This window comes from Lepisma saccharinum, chromosome 12 (genome assembly GCF_977018435.1).
Source record: "Lepisma saccharinum chromosome 12, izLepSacc3.1, whole genome shotgun sequence".
Classification (NCBI taxonomy): domain Eukaryota; kingdom Metazoa; phylum Arthropoda; class Insecta; order Zygentoma; family Lepismatidae; genus Lepisma; species Lepisma saccharinum.
Genome location: NC_139240.1, coordinates 17,148,135 through 17,168,154, shown reverse-complemented (window position 1 = coordinate 17,168,154; position 20,020 = coordinate 17,148,135). Strand labels below are relative to the sequence as shown.

The window sequence follows — 20,020 nt, the reverse complement described above, 5'->3', positions numbered from 1 at the left end:
GCATGGAAGATTTTCTGAATGCCTGCAATATATCAGCTAAGAGGGTCACATCAAGTTTCAAATATGCCATGTGATAATCACCAAATGTCTTGCATTTTAAATTGTTCCACATCAACTTGGCATGGTGATAATCTTCATCAGTGATTCCAGATCCTCTGATTTTGCTGTAAAATGCTTCTTGCGGTGGCAGGGAACACTCATCAAATTTAGAAAAATCTGTAACATAGTCATATGGATATACACCCTTCCGCCTAATTAATTTCAGGTCCAGATTTGGAAACATTGCACGTGTGATTTTCAAGTCATCATCAGATAATTGAGAGGCCAGTGTAGCCAGGCTAGCAGGTAAAAATCTGTAAGAATCAAGAAATCTTATGTGAATAGGAACACCATCAACTTTAATTATCTTGCTAATAGATATATATTTTTCATCATTTTCAGCTAAAATGTTTAAATTCTGTTTCTCAAACCCCTCGTACCTGATTAAATGATGAAAATCATAATTGGATGCTCCATGGCAAAATATGGGGATAAATCTTGGTCTCTTGATCTGAATATTGCAGCTTTTACACAGGGCCTGTTTATATCGACCATCTGTATGAGAATGGTGATGAACCTTAATATTTTTATCTGAAAATTCAGAATCACATACCGGGCATTTTTCTGCATTGTTGAAATCTTCAATCTGTTCCTCTGTTAAAGGCAACATAGGCTTTGATTTTAATAAGATGTTAGATGCTATGTCACGGCACACATTTTCTATTATATGTGCAAATATTTTGATGGCATTTGGTCCCTTGTATGAATATTCTTTAATAACAACACCATCCCGTATAACCACACAACAAAAGCTGGAAGGTTCATGTAGCTGGTATGGTGTACTTGAAGATTCTTCGGGATCTGGGCTACAGAATGCAAGAGATTTGAGATTCGATTCGAAATCACAGACAATATATGCTGGGTGTTCCAACAAGGCTTCATACTTTTTGAATTTGCAATTTTCACTTGGATTGGGCATCACCATATGAACAGGTTTATGGTTCCCACAGTATTTCAGATGCTCAATTAACTTGTTTTTAGCAATTTCTGCATTTTTTTCACAAACACCATTTACCATTTTTCGACCATCAAATACAGTTAAACATCTTCTGCACAACTTAAATATTCTATTAGATTTGTCTAGTTGTGTTCTGACTATAGCTTCAAGATTATGTATCAGAGTATAATGGTATGTATCATCTCCTTCAATTAAAAGCAGATCAATCGGAATAGCAGATTCATCATCAATTGTACTGATTCTGAGAGGTGCTATCGGGCAATTGCCAGTGGAACAAATAAATATATTAATAGATAATTGTTTGCCATTGATGTGTTTGGCCCTTTTTTCAAATTTATCAATATTCTGAACTGACATTGGATATTCTAAACCCTCCATTACATCATCAAAATCGTGCTCATGTTGTTTGTAATAAATTATTCTCTCAGGATGGCTTGAAACTGGATACAAAGCAGCTAATATACACCACAAAAAGCATTTCTGGTCGGCGTTTTTTATATTGACCACGGCTCTTTTGTTTTTGATATTAGCAGGCAAAGGCACATAAGTAGATCCTTGTAATGGAGTGAATTCAGAAATATTAACATAGAGCTTGTGTGATGAACCGCATAGGCTCCATCCTGACTCTTTTGCCGCAAATTCAGAGTGTTTGATATTTAATTGATCTATCAAATTGCCTATTATTTTGTCTGAATTTGAATTTGAATATACAGGTACAGTTTCTGTTATGTGGGGCTGTGTAAATTTTGTGCCATTTGGTTTCTTATATTGTACAAACAATTTGAGGGATAGCTTATAAGAGCCATTTTGTGCATTAAGAATTGCCTGCAGATCAGAATTTATACTGTTCAAGAAATTCTCAATGCCGCATCTTGGCTCTGATACAAACCGGTGATCCCTTAATTGGCCGTTAAAACTGCTACGGATGGGTTCATGGCGTGGCTGCTTTGCTGCTCTGGTATTAACAGGTGCTTCGTGCTTTCTTTTCTGAGCAGATGTGGATGGTTGTGCTGAGCAAGTATCTTTATGTTTATATGTAAAGTATTTCATGCTATATTCTCTATTGCATTTGGGGCATATTTTTGTGGGAGTTCTGCATTTGTCTGGATTACAAATTTTTTGGTGTCTGGCCCAATTAGAGCTGGATATATTTTTATTGCACTGATTACAATATTTTTGATTCGGCATTTTTGCTGTTGTTTATTATATACAATTTCCTGGGTTTCAATTCTAAACTTTATACTGAATAAAAAATATCAGTTGGGTTCAGCACTGTGATTTGTGTGTGTGTATGTGTATATACACTTAATATTTTTGGATTTGGTATTTATATAAAATTTCCTGGGATTCAGATCAAAATTTTATGCTGGATAAAAATATCAGTTGGGTTCAACTCTGTGCTTTGTGTGTGTGTGTATGTGTATATGTATGTTAATATTTTTGGCTTTGGTATTTATATAAAATTTCTTGGGGTTCAAATCAAAACTCTATGCTGGATAAAAATATCAGTTGGGTTCAGCACTGCAACAACACAACCTTACTCTTCAAAAGCTCTTACAATACTGGCTGATATGCAATGCAAAATCTCTTTATATACCCTAAGCACGGACCGCATTGAAACAATAAGCCAATCAGAATATAACACATAATCACATTATGTCATAAGCAACCAATCAGAAAACAACACATCTGAAACAATAGGCCAATCAGAATATAACACATCATCAAATTATGTCATAAGCAACCAATCAGAAAACAACACATATCTAATAATTTGTTGCACAGCATGATGCAATATAAATAAACCAGAAATAGGTCACAAGTGGACCGGAAGTGGACCGGAAGTGGACCGGAAGTAGACCGGAAGTAGACCGGAAGTGGACCGGAAGTAGACCGGAAGTGAACCGGAAGTGAACCGGAAGTGGACCGGAAGTAGACCGGAAGTGGACCGGAAGTAAATATGTGTGGGTGGGTGTGGGTGTGTATGGGTGGCCTAGTTTTAAGTGTGGTCAAGAGGGGCATTTTTTTGACAAGTTTATGGACAACAATCTCACAGAAGTGCCTTTTGTAAGTATAGACAAGGAGGCTCTTCCTTTCCGAAAAAGCTCTTCCTTTCTGAAAAATTCTTGAGGTCATTTTTACAAAAATCTTGGATTAGGCAAGGGTTCCACACTTGAGCAAAAAGCTCATATGGGCATGTTGAGCTAGTTTTAAGTGTAGCAAAGCTGCTTGAGGGGAGCTCTTCCTTTCTCGTCCTGTCCATAGCACAAATCCCACTACTCATTATTTCTTAGTTGAACTGACAAGAATATGCAATGTTATTGTAAAATGATGTTATTTTTTTTCATTCCTTAAATATGTGCACGATTTTTACTTACAAAGTTTTATTTTCTTCCTTTCAGGTACTGAATGAAACTTTTCCTGATCATACGTTCCTAATGAATGGCTTGATAGTGGGAATCAAGGTGAGTTGACATCATAGATTTTTTTTAAAATTAAAAGGTGAAAGGAAATCAAGATTTTGTGTGTGTAATTTTAATTAAACTGTTTTAATTTAATAGGCCACAAGGTCAGATTTAGTTCTCGGTTCACTTCCTGTCAACGGCATACGCAGGGGGAGCTGGTGGGCTATTGTCCCTCCCCCCAATTTTCGGAGAAGGAAACACCACTCCTTCTCAAAATGACTGTCTTTGAGAACAATTTTAATAGAGTGAAAAGCTCGAAATATACGAAATAGTTTGTGTATCCCCATCCCCCTTTACAATTCCAGCTCCCCCCCTAAAAAAAAACCTGCGGACGCTAGTGCTTCCTGTGAAGCAGCTGCTGTATGCTTTGTGTCGCAGAGAACTGTAGGTTAGCCCCCAATTCCCGTTTGAGCACAAAGAGAACTACCAAGGAAGATTTATCAAAGTGGATGTCTTTCTTGGTGGCCGATCAAGTGCAGTGGTCGCCTCAGGGTTTCAAACCTTCCGTGTTTGAGTCCTGGCACAGGGACGTCATTTTCGTGCAGAAATTGATTAAACACGATTGTCAGTGCTCAAGGGGAAAAAAGAAAGAAAAAAACCTACACACAGAGATCAAAAGTCAGTGTGCATAGGTTTTCATGTGCAGTGCGAATACAGGACACTATGAATGAACTACTGAAAGCCTTTGATATATTCGCGAACACTTAAGTGCCCTGAAGGAAAAATACAGCAAGCACATAACCAAGTGTAAAGATTGTGTACATGCATTTCATTTGGTGTTTTGTTTTTTGGTATGTATGGTCACCATATTTAAAGTTTGGCGCCGCGAATTAAAATTCCCCTACTCGGAGCCTTCTGGAGGCTGTTCCAAGTAACGGATTGCAGTGAAACTTGGTAGAGTGAGAAATGGAGAAGCGAATGCCGACGAAAAAATAATTGTTCAAATTTTTACCACTAGGTGGCAGTAAGGCGCTATAGTAACAACAACCATTAATCACTGGTGGTGAAAATTTGAACAATTTTTTTCGTAACCGTCCAATGCTTCAAACAGGCCCCAGAGAGCTCTGAATAGGAAAACTTTAATTGTGCCCACCCCGTATTTGTTCAACGTAATTGCGAGATGTATCATGCGCTGAACTAATAAATAATAATAATAATAATCGCGATCACAAACAGGAAACTGGCGTAAAATGAGATTCCCTTCTAGTGCACAAGAAAATCTCGGTGTTTATTTTTTCCACTTGTGAAAGAATCACATCTGTGAGAGATGGTAAGAGTTTCCAGTAGTTCTGCCTTCGAAATCCTGACAATGGCACTCCATGTCGCAAATTTTTTCGCTGCAAATGTCACCTTCGCCGGGGGCGGGTCTGATATCTGTCAATGCCAGTTCAACCTGCTTTCCAGTCGGTTGGGTACAGCTGCATTCTTTTCAGTGTCATTCTGGGTGGAAGGTTAAAAAAGTTATTTTGGATTAGACATATTTCAACAATCATTTTCCCTGAGAATTTCCCCGGCCTGTTCCTACCCAGTTCCTCGCTAGTTCTCACCCATCTTTCTATTTCAGCTTTATCTTACAACGAAGAATGCACCCAAGAAACTTTGTTTTTCTTTATTTGTTTATTTTAGTGGCTTTCCTACCTCTTTGGCTAATCGCGGCAATGAAGATAAATAATTAACTGATGAAACTAATGATGGGCACCTGATAATAAGATGACCACTGCTGCACAGAGATTGCCGTGTTTAAAAGTGCATAAGTATATGTCATTGTCATATGAAGGGCCAGGGGGAAAAACGATGAATGTCGATTTTTCGCCCATTTTGAGATTGCAACGCCATCTGATAGTTCAGAAGCTGTACTATAAGAATGAGAACGGCCTTGGTTGGGAAACGATGAGAAGTGCCTGAGAAACGCATTATTATTTTGGCATATATTAACGTACTTATGAAAAGAAATACTTTGTTTTTCATTTCCTGGCAAATTGTCTCGAATGAACATTCATCGTTTTTCCCCCTGACCCTTCATATGTCTATAAAATAACCTAATCGAAAGTAGAAACGTGTGTGTATTCTTTAACTACGTGTTCTTACCAATAAGGCTGGAGTACATTTAAGAATAGAACGAGACCAAGCAATGAGGTACCAGATTCCTAATTAAGCTGAAGACGATGTTTGAAAAATATAAGAATTTTAAGATCCCATGCTTTCCTTCTGGATGGAAAAAACGCAACAACTTCAAGTTACGGCTAATCAAATGGGGATTTTCGTATTTTTCTTGCGACAATCAATATTCAACGAGTCCTCTTTCCGTTCATGAGGTTTCCTACGCCATCCGAAGTTTGGTATTCCCAAGAGAACAAGTAAAGTAATACTTCTATAAGCGTGATGCTAAGTTTTCTCCTCCTCCTACGACCATCCAGTACATAAGACCTCTCTTTCATTATTATTGTTATTTTACAAATCATATACAGTAATATCTCGTTAATCCGGATCCCGATAAGCCGGACTTTGCTTAATCCGAACAGGCAAATAAAAAAAATCAGAATGCAAGTTTTTAAATGTGGCTAGAAGTCAACAAGAGAACTTCCCAAAGAAAAGGCAGTCAACCACTGATGAAATTGTTTCCCGCAAACTTTGTACTGTGCTGTATAGTGTATTTAGGCCTATGCTCTTTAAATACACCATAATAAACGTGTTTTGTTGCTATAAACGGAGTTTTAATGCACTTTCTACTGTTCTTTTAGGTTATTTCAGTTAATCCGGACTTCCGTTAAACCGGTGAACTTATCCCCCCATTTGTCCGGATTAAGGAGGTTTTACTGTAATTGAAAATGTCTTGACATTATTGTCAAGTTCAGACTACCCGACGTCCTTGGCAGCGCGGTTAGCAGCGCGCTACGATGCCAGCAGTTCCGGGTTCGAATCCCGACAAAGATATTAGCGTTCTTTGTGAGTGTTCCTACACGAGTTTCATCATATCATCACTCATCCTCATCTTTGCGGAGTAAAATAAATCAAATCAATCAATGAAGTTCAGACTCGAGTCCACTATTTAAATAGAAAATGTATTCGCCTTGGCTCCTTTCCATAAGCATCCATCACCTTGTTGATGAACGGTTCTTTGTGGTTTTGTATTTTTTTCACGGTGCACGAATACCAAACAGGGACTATTTAATCTACTCTGATCCATGGTTTTACGCTACAATTTCACCTCTCGAATTATACCGGGTGTTCCGCTAAGGACTATACTAGATTAAATTATTATATCTTCTTTACTTACCGTGATTTATTTCCAAAACTCCTTACATGCATACATAAACTCATAAAGTATGCCTAGTAGTGTTCGACATGTGAACCATTGGGGGCATTTGGTCTCATGCATCTACTGCACATAGGAACGAATATATGGCCATGTGAAAATATGTAAACAAACTAACAAGTGGCCCACTTGACCGTCAGTACCACGGCATGTACAAGTATGAGATGTCGGAAGCCATTGGACAAGATGAAGACAGAACGTGTTAAAGGAAGAAAAAATACAGTAGACATCGTCAGCACCATGTATTTGACCGTGTTACAGCATAATGAAAATGACCATGACAGTATGTCGAAGAACCACTGCGTAAGAAGCGAAAATCTGTCAAAGTGTGTGTTCAAAGTGGTGGCCGTCAGCTGCGATACAGGCAACGAGGCGCCCACGCAAAGATCGTTGCACAGAATGTAGCATCTCGTAGGGAATGTCCCTGCAGGCCGCAGTAATGCGGTGTTGCATATCCTCTGTAGTTGTTGGCACATCCCGGTAGACAATGTCCTTCAGCTTTCCCCACAGGAAAAAGTCTAACTGTATCAAATCTGGGGAACGAGCCGGCCATTTGACAGGCCCTCCACGTCCAATCCAACGATTTGGAAATGTATTTTCCACACATGCTGTAGCGCGTCTTGCACTGTGAGCTGGGCACCCGTCATGTTGGTACCACATGTCCCTCCTTGTCTGAAGTGGTATGTCCTCCAATAGTACAGGCAGTTCATGTTGTAAAAACTGTATGTATCGGTCAGCATTCAGTGTCCCTTGTATAAAAAAAGGGCCAATGAGATGTTCACCCACTATACCACACCACACGTTCACACACAATGAGTGCTGGCGTTCCACTTGGAGAAGCCAATGTGGATTTGTCACCGACCAATAGTGCATGTTCCTTAGGTTGACATTTCCATGATTGGTAAAAGTTGCCTCGTCAGTGAAGAGGATACGTGACAAATCGGGTGTGTCGTGTCTTAACATCCATGTGCAAAACCGAACACTGTCCACAAAATCATTCCCGTGAAGTTCCTGATGGAGGGAGATATGATATGGGTGAAATATGTGTGTGTGCAGAATGCGCAATACACTTCGCTGACTCATCCCAGCATCCCTGGCAATTTCACGGGAGCTAACGTGCGGATTCACAGCAACAGCGGCGAGAACATTTGTTGCACCTGCCTCACCTGTAGTTGGCTTGTTCCGCACACGTGCTCGTGGTGTTACACTTCCGGTGTCTCTTAATTTAATAAATAACTTACCAAACAGACGTCGAGATGGCTGTCGTCTGTCCGGATATCTCTCTGCGTACACACGGTAGGCTTCTGAGGCATTGTTTCGGCATTCCCCATAAATCAGGATCATGTCCGCTTTTTCTATGTTTGTGAACACCATAATCTTCGCTCTTACCACTATGACTGCTTGCTATGAACTAACACGATCTCGTGGACCTGCTATCAAAACTTGCTCTGCGTAAAGGCAGTTCTGTCAGGCACCTGAGAAGTCTTACATGCCGTGGTACTGACGGTCAAGTGGGCCACTTGTTAGTTTGTTTACATATTTTCACATGGCCATATCTTCGTTCCTGTGTGCAGTAGATGCACGAGACCAACGGCGTTGTGTTTCTCTGCGTGTGCTCTTTTATATTATGCATGTTATTGTATATCGTTCCATTAAAAAAAATATGAATTTGTTCCAGATGCCCCATTTCTCGATATTTTTCGACCCACCCCATACCTCCGATTTACGAGCCCCATTTGATATTATTGTTTCCCGCAAACCTCACATCGCTACTGTTTCTGGTTTCTTCGCTATTTCAGGTGGTACTTTTAGGTGCCTCACGCGGTATAAAAAAAATAGCACAACACAATAACACAACCTAGCAAAGGTAGCCGAAACCTCATGTTATGAAATCTCTAAAGAATCTACGGTGGAAGCACAAGTGGTTCGGATCCCACTTTAAACTGTAGGCCCAGTCCCGATTAGCCTACTTTGCATAAAGTGGACTTAAAACACCAATTCAATCAATCAATCAATCTAAAGAAACTGAATTGGCAACATCTCGTTTGCTCCACGTGGACTTGACAAGTACTGTCAGTTCCTAAAAAGGACGCTATTAGTGGGAAAGGTTTAAGGGGAATCAGGACTTCAACTTTACCTCAGAAGGGGCAAGTACCCCCTCTGCAGGCGCCCTTGAGTCGAGGTTTTATGCAACTCCTTGAGCTTAATCACCTGCCGTCACAAACTAGTGCAGTGGCCAGACAGATCGCCCAATCCCAGTCTGAATCTATACGTTAGTGCACCTGGATATCCCCTCGCGTTCCACGAGCACCCTATTCATTAGCATAAGTATGTGAGCGCTGCCTCGCGTGTGTCGAGGGCTATTCATCACAGCGAGCGACCTTGTCACATGTTCGTCGACCGCATTTAAAAAAAAAAATCTCGCCACTTGATGTGAAAGGCGCGTGCACTGCAGAACGCCCAGAATACTTTCTGCCGTGTGTGGCGCCAGTGTCGCTTCGGGATTTTGCAGATTTTGGCGCATCCCCACGAGGATGCACCTTGTTTAGATGGAACCCAGGATGCTGGGTGGGAGGAATTACGTTCAAGGTAGAGGCAGATTACTTCCGTAACATCTTTGGCTGTTATGCATTTGAAGCATCGGAACGAGTCACAACTATCGAAGCGGCCAATTAACCAAGCGAGCCGCTGACGTCATCTCAACCAAGAACCTACCGCTAAGCCCCTTGCTCAGGTTCTACACGACCACTAGGCCCGCTAGACAGACTCGAGCAGTCGGCTGGAGATGTTACGAAAGTAATTCGACTCTACAAGGATGTTTTCCAAATGCCTTTACGCGTAATTTTTTTTCTGTTTGTTAACACTTCTAACTTGATATTTGACAGCCATGATCATGTACAAACTGTATGTCCGGTCCCTGTTAGCCTCTGTATAATATATACCATTCAAAAATAATTTAATTTAAAGATGTCACAATTTATTTATTTTTGTTTTAGTCATCCTCCTGTCTAATAGTTATAAATTGCTTCTCGTAGTTTGCTTGTTTTCTCAATGCGTTATAGTCTTGCCTTATGTCCCATATAAAATATCTTGGGCGCAGGAATCCTTCACATTTTGTAGTCATCCATTCCAGGCATGTTGATTTCTTAATATTTGTTATTTAGTCTCGCTGTTATGCCACTTTTGGCTAATCGCAACCATGAGCGTCGGGAGGGGGCGGTCGAACAGGAACGTTAGTATTCGAACAAAATATCCGAAGTAAAAAAGGTCGTTGTATCGAAAAATTGAGTGTAAAAATGCCAGAAACGGGTTATGCTCTTCATATTCTACCATTTAATCCAAAGAATAGATGGTTCCACATCCACAGCTTTTAAAATTTCAAAATTTTGAGTTTTATGTGAGAGGTCAAATGAAATACGCTTTATGAGAAGATTGCTTCCTAACTTCTAACTTTTAAAGCTTTTCATTGAACGAGGAATGTAAAAGTAATAACAATATAGAATAACAATGCATTTCAGTGCACGAACTGCATGAAACGTAAAAAGATAATGAGAAACAGTTGTTTTGGATATTCACTCATCGGTATGAATGTCAGTTTGAGCAATTTACGGCCCCCTAAAATTGTGATACTTTCAGCTATAAATTTAACCTTACTCTCCCCTAAGTACAAACTTACACCACCCCAGATAGAAAGTTCTGAATAATCCCCTGAGTTGGAGAATCACAATATTTGTTACGTTAACTATTGATATTTCTCCTGTGAGTAGTGCTGAAACGTTGTCAATGAAAGAATGTTTTTGTCATTTCTTATGGAGTTCATAGTTATCTTTGTGACTATCCTGGTATTAATTTTTCAACATATCTCCATAAATGTTCTCGAGAGTGGCATATTTAACAAGGGTAATATGTTTTGAGCCCCCCAAAAGCCATTGAAAACAAACATGGAGAATATAACAATACCAATATCCTGCGAATGCTCCAGTAATGCAATCATTGAGTATGAACGCCCCTCCCAAATAGAGAAATACACCAATGAAGAAGTTTTCTCGGGATATCAGCCAGATGATCCGGAAATCACTTGGCGCCGCCAAGAAAGCTTCAAGAATTACTAAATTTATCAATGTTTGTCAGTTGTGCTGCCAAAACATTTTTCAAAAACTTTTTTTTTTAAGTATCATAAAACTGGTTTCAGGTTTTTAAACCATTTGCTTGAAAACTGCAAGTGTCGAATAATTCCACCTGCACTAGACTTGTCAGTAGTATATTGTAAGTAAATACTATGTAAATGGTTATACAAATCAGGTGCAGTGATACTTTTATACCAGTTAATAATTTTTTAAGGTTTCTCCTAATTATTGTGTCATCACAATGTTCCTTTTTATTTCCAGGGAATTTTATCTTTCTTGAGTGCGCCGTTGATCGGGGCATTGTCAGATGTGTGGGGCCGCAAGTTCTTCCTTCTCATCACAGTCTTTTTCACATGTGCACCTATCCCACTCATGAAAATAAATACTTGGTAAGTAATGGCTTTATTTCCTTATATAGTAGTCTAATGTTTGTCTAAAACTGAGTTTGTCCTGTAACAGCTGCCACCTGACAGGAAAAATTCACTGAATGTGCGGGGTGTCTCGAAGGCATCTGTAACTGTAACAATAAAATGAGCGTTATCAACACTTACTTTGCAACACTTAAATTGTAAACTTGAAAAATTGTAATGTGGGGAAGATGTAAATTTGGCAACTTTGTATACAACCATGTGTCTTCTCTGGAAGCTAAGATGAAAGAATTTTCGTGGAATGATCAGAGGCAAGGAAGCTAGAACATCCACTTTATTGCAGTGTTTTGGGAGGATTGCTACATTCATTTGGATGTGGTGGTTGAGCTAGAAAGAAGTCCTTGTCGAGGAAGTGGATCTTGTTGAACTTGAGATGGGATTACCAAAAACCATGGAACGTAATATTTAATTTCTTAAAAAGAAAATGTAGTTCGTAAGGGAATGAACTTTCTTGTAAAGTAAGAGAAAGTGTTTAAGGTATATACATGTGTAGAGGGGAGAGTTCAGCATTTCATGTGACATTTCAAACACTAAATGTAAGTTTCTATACATGTGATTGGATTAAAATATTCATAATGAACTGATGTCATAGATTTATGAAGTATTTAAGTGTGGAGCGTTACCCCCACACCCCCTATACACCTTCATGGTGTGGTGCTATGCACAGGGGAGCACTTTTTACTTCTTTCAATTTTTTGTTGTGTCTACTAACCAATGAAAAAAATGACAGCCTGAATGCATGAAGAGTGTTAAAAGTGATGCGTGTGTGATGCTTTAAAAATGTAGCAAAATTTGTCTTCATTTATCTGTGAAGCATATATGCTACAGATACTAATAATTTTTGTTGGTGAAACACACAAATTATATGCATTCACAAACATTTAAACCTTAATGAAATTATAAACAGTAATAATTTTCAGATTAATCCATTTTGTTATATAACTACATGGAGTAGGACCACTTTTTGTAGAATGCCCCAGAGAGAGTAAAATAAATGAATTGTCATTCAAGCAGACTCGACTCCTTGTTGGGCTCCCCCCGATGGCAGAGTAGCATCGTCATCGCCTTGTAATCATGGGATCCTGGGTTCGATTCCCGGTGGAGTCATATAGTGGTTCAGATCCCACTTTAAACTGTAGGTTGAGTCCCAATCAGCCTTACTGTATATAAACTGGACTTAGAACACCAACTCAATCAACCCAACTCTTCTCCTTGTCCCATCATTTATTTCTTCCAATAATATAAATATATGAGGACTTATAATATATACCATACCATGAACATATATAAAACACATATAAGTCTTCACATATTTTTTATTGCAATTAATAATAATTGATTTTGTGCAATTTGTTTGGAGCAGAAAGTAATTTATAGTTACTTTTCAGGTGCCAGTAAGTGTAACTGAGTTACTTTTTTCAAATGAGTAACTGTAAGTAAGTTACTTTTTGAAGCAAGTACTGAACTTGCATGGACCTTTTCCCTACTAGAGCAAAGCAATAAAGCTATCCTCTGGTGCTTTTCTCGCTGGCTGAAGTCTGTGCAACGTTCACAGAATGGTTTAAAAAAATAAATAATCCAGCAGATTGAACAGAAGTTGCACTTGAATCTAAAAATACCATGTGCTATTTTCGCCCATGCTTACATTGTTGAACATTGCATTCCTTTATGTCTGCCCAAATATGCTGAATTAGTATTGAGATTCATCCTGCCCCATATATTTTCTAGTTGTTTGCATTTGGTTCTGTACACAGAACTGACAGTGAACTTGTCAATGAGCGGTTAACATGTGATTTTCACAAGATTCTCTGTGAGAAGAGGCCTAATTTCTCATGCAATAAGCATATTGACACTGCCTTGACAATGATTTGCCAACTGCTTTGTGTTAAATTTGTAAAATGAATGTTGGAAACAAGGTGGATTGATTTAAATTGGGTGATTTAAAAAAAAATTGCTTTAAGTAATAATTTATGGAATAACGTACTTTAGGATTTTGTAGATATGAGAATAATTTTTCGTGAAAGTACATTAATCTTGTAATCATTGAATGGTGTTTACTAGGCTCTAAGAAAGGAAACAAGATATTTGTACTGATGGTGTGAAGCTCATACGAAAGGAAATGTAATATGTAAACTAAACACACTAAATTTTTTTTTGTGTAGAAAAATATACAAAATACTAATCATGTTAAACCGTAAATAGTGTCGTGTCATTCTTTAAACTCTAAATAAACATGGCAGCTGATATTTTGCAAATTATCATTAAAAAGTGCCAAAATTCAGCTACGAAGACTATTAAAATATTTTAAGCTTCAATTATGGAGTACATCCTGAATGTTTTATTTATGCTGGAAGAAAAGTTACTGAAATTATTATACTTTCATTAACACACTCAACAAACATTTCCATAGTAGGTCCATATATACAGTACCAGAAAAATGTATATTTACGTATATTTTTTTTTATTTGCTTTAATCAAACTGTTCACATATTTTACAGGGCTGTTTACTAGAAAAAAAAACTTTCTATGAAAAACATACCTCCACAATGACGTACTGTCACCTTGTACTCAAGGGTTCGTGGGTTTGTTCCCAGTGGAAGCACTTTGCACAGTGGTACAAATTTCTATTTAGAATTATCCAACATTCATGTTAGTGCAGCACGTTATGATGCCAGAGGTCCTGCATTCGAATCCTAGCTTAGGCATTCTTTGCGAGTGTCCCTTCATGCGTTTAATCATATCGTCATTATTGCAATTAGCCAATAGTGGCAGAAAAGTGAAGCTAAATAACAAAAAACAAATCAAATCAGTTTAGAATGTTGGTTCAGAACTTGTCAACCTACCTGAGCATGAAGTATACTTAAGACAACTTTTTGTTGTCTTGAGATGCTTTCTTTCACATTTGGATTGAGATAGTACCCAGGTATTTGTTTCAGCCAATGTGCTTATGAGGCAAGGTAATATTCAAAATGTTGACACTTTAATTTTTAATGCAAAAAATGTTTTGTAAGAATATTAAGAACCAAAAAACTGATTCATGCTTACACTGAAAATAAATCACAATATACTCAATTCAGTTTTATAAGGATTAAGGCAAAGTTCACATAATTGAAATGGTGAAATTGTATTTTATGTATGTATGTATGTATTTTATTACAAATAATACTTCTATCTGTGATTTACACACTTATAAGTTACAGCAATTAACTGTCCTGCCCAACAATATAACAAGAGAACGTTTTTACCAGAGACGTTGCAATCATGTTGACTGCCATAGGGTTGTGCTTGATGGAAAATGTGTGCTGGGGACGGCATTAAGAAGGGAAATTTTCAAAATTTCCCAAAGTGGTGAAAATCTTGAATTCTACACATTATTTCTACCTCAAGTGTTTGTTTTTGCACTTCAGGGAACAAACAAAAGAACATGTTAATTTCAAGAAACTTCAGATACTTATAGTGCAAAAAATACCAAGAATTAACCAATTTAGATATGATTCTTTGGAATTTCTCCACTGTTCGGGATCCCAAAGAGTTAGCAAATCATTTCTCGAAGTCTGAAAGCTTAACTATTCATACTCCATCATTCTGAATTACTTAATATTAATATTATTATTATTATTACAGTACCCTTTTAGTGTGTAAAAACATGAATCAGACACACCATAAGCGAGAATAGATTAATTGGTCTCTGTGTGATATCTATGCTTCATGAAAGAGTAGAATTAGAGGACGAGCTATTCAGAAGCAAGTTATAGATAGATGTTTGTGGAAAGATAGCAAGGCAAATCATCAAGTCTAAACTTGGCAACAATGAAGAGTATTTTCAATTTCAATTTTGTAATTTGTAAAATAATAATAATAAACTGTGAAATATAAGTTTCTATGACTGAAGGGTAAGAGATGTGAAATCTTACTCCCTTCTCCTGAGGAAAATCTTGTGAGTGCCCTTGTTACATGGAAAGCATAGCTAATTGGATGTGACCCGTCAGCCACAGGTTGGGCAGCCTTGTTGTAGAGTAGCTCTATCATTACATGAGGGATGAAGGACAAAGGGAGAAGCATGAACAGATGTGTACTTGGAGGGGAGGTGTACAAGCACCCCTCCCCACCTATCCCTAAACTCAATCAAGCATGAATCCCCCACCCTTAGGAATTTCCACTTTGAGCACCAGGTCAAGTATGCCACCACACTGGATACTAAAATAGGAAGCTATAACCTACCCCCTCCCTCAGCAAAATTCCTACCCACGATATTGGATATGGGTATTGCTCTCATTCCTTCCACTGCTGGTAGCTTTATTCTATATTGCTATTTTCATCCATTTCCATTGATCTTCTTAATATCGGGAACAATTAGAGCAAATTAATCATGCAAACTTCCACAGACACCCAAAGTACACGTGTAATTGTGTGAGTTGCTTGTTTGCTTTTGATGCTGTAAATTGAGTGTTTGTCTTTCTTCCATGCCAACTTATGGAGGTACATTCAACCATAAGCAAATTTGCACATCACTACATTGTGTTTGCCATCAGAGTCTGTCTGTCTGTTTGTGTATATTCCCAGATCAAAATGTGTGTTTTCTTGTGGGATTGTCTGGTATTTGCTTGTGTAAAGTTGACCTTCTAAATGAGCTGTAGGCAGAAATTATATGTTGCACATGACTGTTGTAAATTCTTAACTTTTTTTTAAAAAGGACGTTTTGAGTGTATACCTTTTTAAGATTAACTCAGGTAAAAAACGTGATTTTTTAAAAAATCTATAACTATAAAAATAGTATTATTTTAGGCATTCGTGTATTTCTATTGTAAACAAAATGCTAATATGTTAAGGTCAATTGTAAATATACAGGAGAAAGGGACAAGCGTGAACAGTGGTATACTGGGGATGTACAAGCACTCCCCACCTATCCTAAACTCATTCAAGTATGGATGGATCCACACCCCTAGGAATTTCCACTTCGAGCAATTTTTCAACTATAACATAGGACTCTTTGAAGCTTTTTCATTACTTGTTTACTTTACAATTATTTAGGTTCACATTTTATTATTGTCAGTTTTTTTTTAACATCTAGAGTGTTATGCTATGACTGATGTCAAGGGGCCCAGGTTCAAATCTCGGGTTGCGCAAGGATGCTCTTTGTGAATGTCCCTTCCATCAAATCATCATCTATCAAATATGTCAAATCGATCAATGTTCTATCTTGTTGAAGTAAATCGTTGAGACTTCCCTAATGGCATAGTGGTAATGTAATCACCTTGAAATCAAGGGATCCCAGGTTCAATACTCATTGAAGGCACATAGTGGTTCGATTTCCACTTTAAACTGTAGGCCCATTACTGATTAGCCTTTTTGTGCATAAAAAAAGCTCACGTTAATCGTTGAGATGAGGACAAGCAATTAGATGAAATTGAGGGGACAAACTCAAGCAGATAACTATCCCTAGCTGGTACCTGAATATATAACTTTTAGAGGTGAAATTATGAGCAACACATATGAATTCCTTTTATGAGTGATGCTGCTTCTGTGGCATAGCACCTTAAGTGGTTGACTTTCGATATCGCCACCAAAGTTCCTGGGTTTAAGCCCCATCTTGGACATGAGAGTTCATTGTTTGTGTCCCTAAATCAATTTAATCTAATCATCACTCTCATTGTCACGATTAGGTAAAAGTTGTAGAAAAGTGATATAAAAAAATAAAAATATTAAATAATTTTATGAGTAATGCAAAATTTAACTTGTTTTACTAACTTGACTCATGCTTACGAGACCTTTATTTGCAGGTGGTATTTTGCCATGATCTCCATCTCAGGGGTGTTTGCGGTCACCTTCTCGGTTGTGTTTGCATACGTGGCAGATGTTACAGAGGAGCATGAACGCAGTGCTGCCTATGGCTTGGTAAGTACAACGTTTTGTTATAGTGTTATTAGATGTAGAAATCATTTTAGAACATTAGTGAATACCGGAATTCAAAATTAATATAGTGGAATGTTGATTTTACGTTTTTCGGGGGACCAAAAATTCTGTAAAATCCTGGAAAATTTTACTGTATTGGTAATACAAAGAGTAAATTTGTAATGGGAACATGTCAGTTGGAGTTCCACTGTAATGATATCAACAAATGTGACGGAAATATTTTGTTTGGCAAAATTATTTCTTGTTACTTCTTTTGTCAATTCTGCACTACTTCTACAGAAATGCAGTGGAAAATTGTTTTCCTTGAACTGAACAAATTGCTTGCAAGTATGTTTATTCTGAAGAATCCTAATCCGCAAAATGTACAGTGGAGTACTGTATGGGACCACTTACACTCTCTCGTATTCATTCGAGACTCCCAGCCTCGAGCATGCTACACTCGAACGTATATAATGACATATCATTTTAATGTGACAATAATCAATAGACACATAAATTATATGTAAAATATCCACCTTGGTAGTTTCATCCTGCAATCATCTATTTCACTTTACTATACAGTGTCTGACACATTTTAATTATTAATAAATCAGAAACTAATGAAGATATAAATTAACTGATACATAGATAAACTCAAAAAGTTTTTTTTTTTTGTCCTGTATCAGTACACTTCTATGCGTGTTCATTTTGCCACACAGAGAATGTCAAGACTATAATCAGTCTTTTCAGACGTTCGGGTGAGCATGTCGACATCCACAGTAGATATCGCATTGTTTATTCTGACTTTATTTTCATCACTTTTGTAAGGTTCGTCAACATTGTTCGTCGTGTTTTGAACGAACGCTTGCCTGGAAGATGAATTTGACATGGTAGTCCTATTCCTTGGTCCGCGAGATCACCCAAACAAACCCCATGTAACTCCTTTTTTCTTTGGAGATATGTGGCAGAAATTTTTATTAGGCAAAAGTGATGAACTAAAAGCCAGAATAAACAACGCAGTAGCGACTGTGGATGTCGACATACTGACCCCAACATGTAAAAAAATTTACTATCGTCTTGACATTCTCCGTGGGACAAAAGGAACACACATAGAAGTGTACTGATACAGGACAAAACTTTTTTGAGTTTATCTATCATTGCTACCAGTTAATTTATATCTTCATTAGTTTCTGATTTATTAATAATAAAATGTGACAGACACTTTGTGTACACCCTGTATCACTGGGTATTGGTAAGATAGACTAAACTACATTTAAATTTCAATTTCACTGCGTTTTTCACTTCATGATCCATATTTGAGGGCCCACTACCACAGACAAATTAGGATTATACATGTACTACTGGGCTTCTAGTGTAAACTGCTTGTTTTGCCTGTTTGAGCAGAAGCTCTAAATTTTGTACGCTAGCTAGTGTCGTGCTTGTGAACTATGCTGTATTTGGCACTCAAGGGAAATCCTCTTCCTGCAGCACTCTAGTGTACAGGATCTCCAAGAATGAATGGTGGAGTTTGGTGAGGTTATTGTGAAATATATGTTACACATATTGTTTCATTAGGCTGAGCAACTCAAACAGTTTCCAAGGTAAGCAGACTGATGATTTAGTGACTAAAATGAATTGTGCACGCCACATGTTCGATTGAGGAAGGCCGAATTGTTGACCAAGAAATGGGAGCAATTTTTGTGGACTCCTAGCACAGGAATGTAGGATTTTTTTTTCACTGTTTTGTTTGATATCCTCAGTCTATTTGATAGTTTCCTTTTCGCCACACTACCTTCTTCACAGAACTGGGAGAACCACCGATGGAGTCTTTTCGATACTCGCATCTAAATTGCTTTGCACCAGAACCATAGATTTGTGTTCCCTCATCCGTAGGACACAGGCATCTTTCTCTTGTACGGTGTACATTGCACTGCAGTGATCAAATACACTCTGCAACTTCCCACGTGGTAGCACACAATGAATGCAGACTGCAGTTCTGCTTTGTTTCTCATTCCCCACATTGTGGTGTTGCCTGCGGACACTTCATTACATGTGCAGAAACTGTTAGAATTGCTGAATCTAATGAAACAACTTTCAGTGTATACTGTGTAACGTATCTTTCGCAATAACCTCACCAAACACCACCATTCATTGTTGGAGACCCTGTATTTCCCAGCAACCCAAGTTTTTGAACTAATCAAGGTCAATCCATTCTTGACCATCTGTCACCATTTCTTCATATTATCAACCCTGGTTTGTGCCTTCGTACAGGTTTGTTACCACGAAATTTCTCTTCCACATCCTCTAAATTTCATAACTCTGTATTTAAGGTAGAATTCACACTGAAGCGACCAAGAACAAGTGTCGCTTGAGGATTTCACCAATCGAATGCATGCTTGTGTGTCCTATTATTCCGCTACAGTGTGAAACATTGCTCCCGATTGGCTCCTTCTCAAGCAGCACGTGTCACCTGTCACTTCAGTGTGAATTCTCCCTAAAACTTGTTTTTATTTCAATTCCACCTTCTGGTCATGGCAGTAGAAGGCAGCAATAGATGAGAAAATGAAAGAAGTGTTGTGGAATTCCTTCAATTTCAAATTCAAGTGTATTTAGTCTGTGTCCAGTTGTATTTGCCATAAATATTTTTTTTGTTTTATTGTGACTATGAAAAAGGAGAACTACAGTGTGTCCAACAGAATTACTACCAGTCATAAATTGATATATTTCCAAAACTA

At 37.9% G+C, this 20,020-nt stretch overlaps 1 protein-coding gene across 9 annotated transcripts in view; it reads left to right on the top strand.

Annotated features, from left to right (window-relative positions):
* The window catches only part of LOC145996581 (solute carrier family 71 member 1), a 206,273-nt gene that overhangs the window by 134,106 nt on the left and 52,147 nt on the right, over positions 1 to 20,020 (top strand). For all 9 annotated transcript variants that reach the window (XM_083133104.1, XM_083133101.1, XM_083133103.1 and 6 more), the window contains exons 3-5: positions 3,460 to 3,522; positions 11,227 to 11,354; positions 17,174 to 17,288. In XM_083133104.1, the coding sequence (XP_082989230.1) occupies positions 3,460 to 3,522; positions 11,227 to 11,354; positions 17,174 to 17,288 (306 nt within the window). The remainder of the gene's footprint in view (positions 1 to 3,459; positions 3,523 to 11,226; positions 11,355 to 17,173; positions 17,289 to 20,020) is intronic.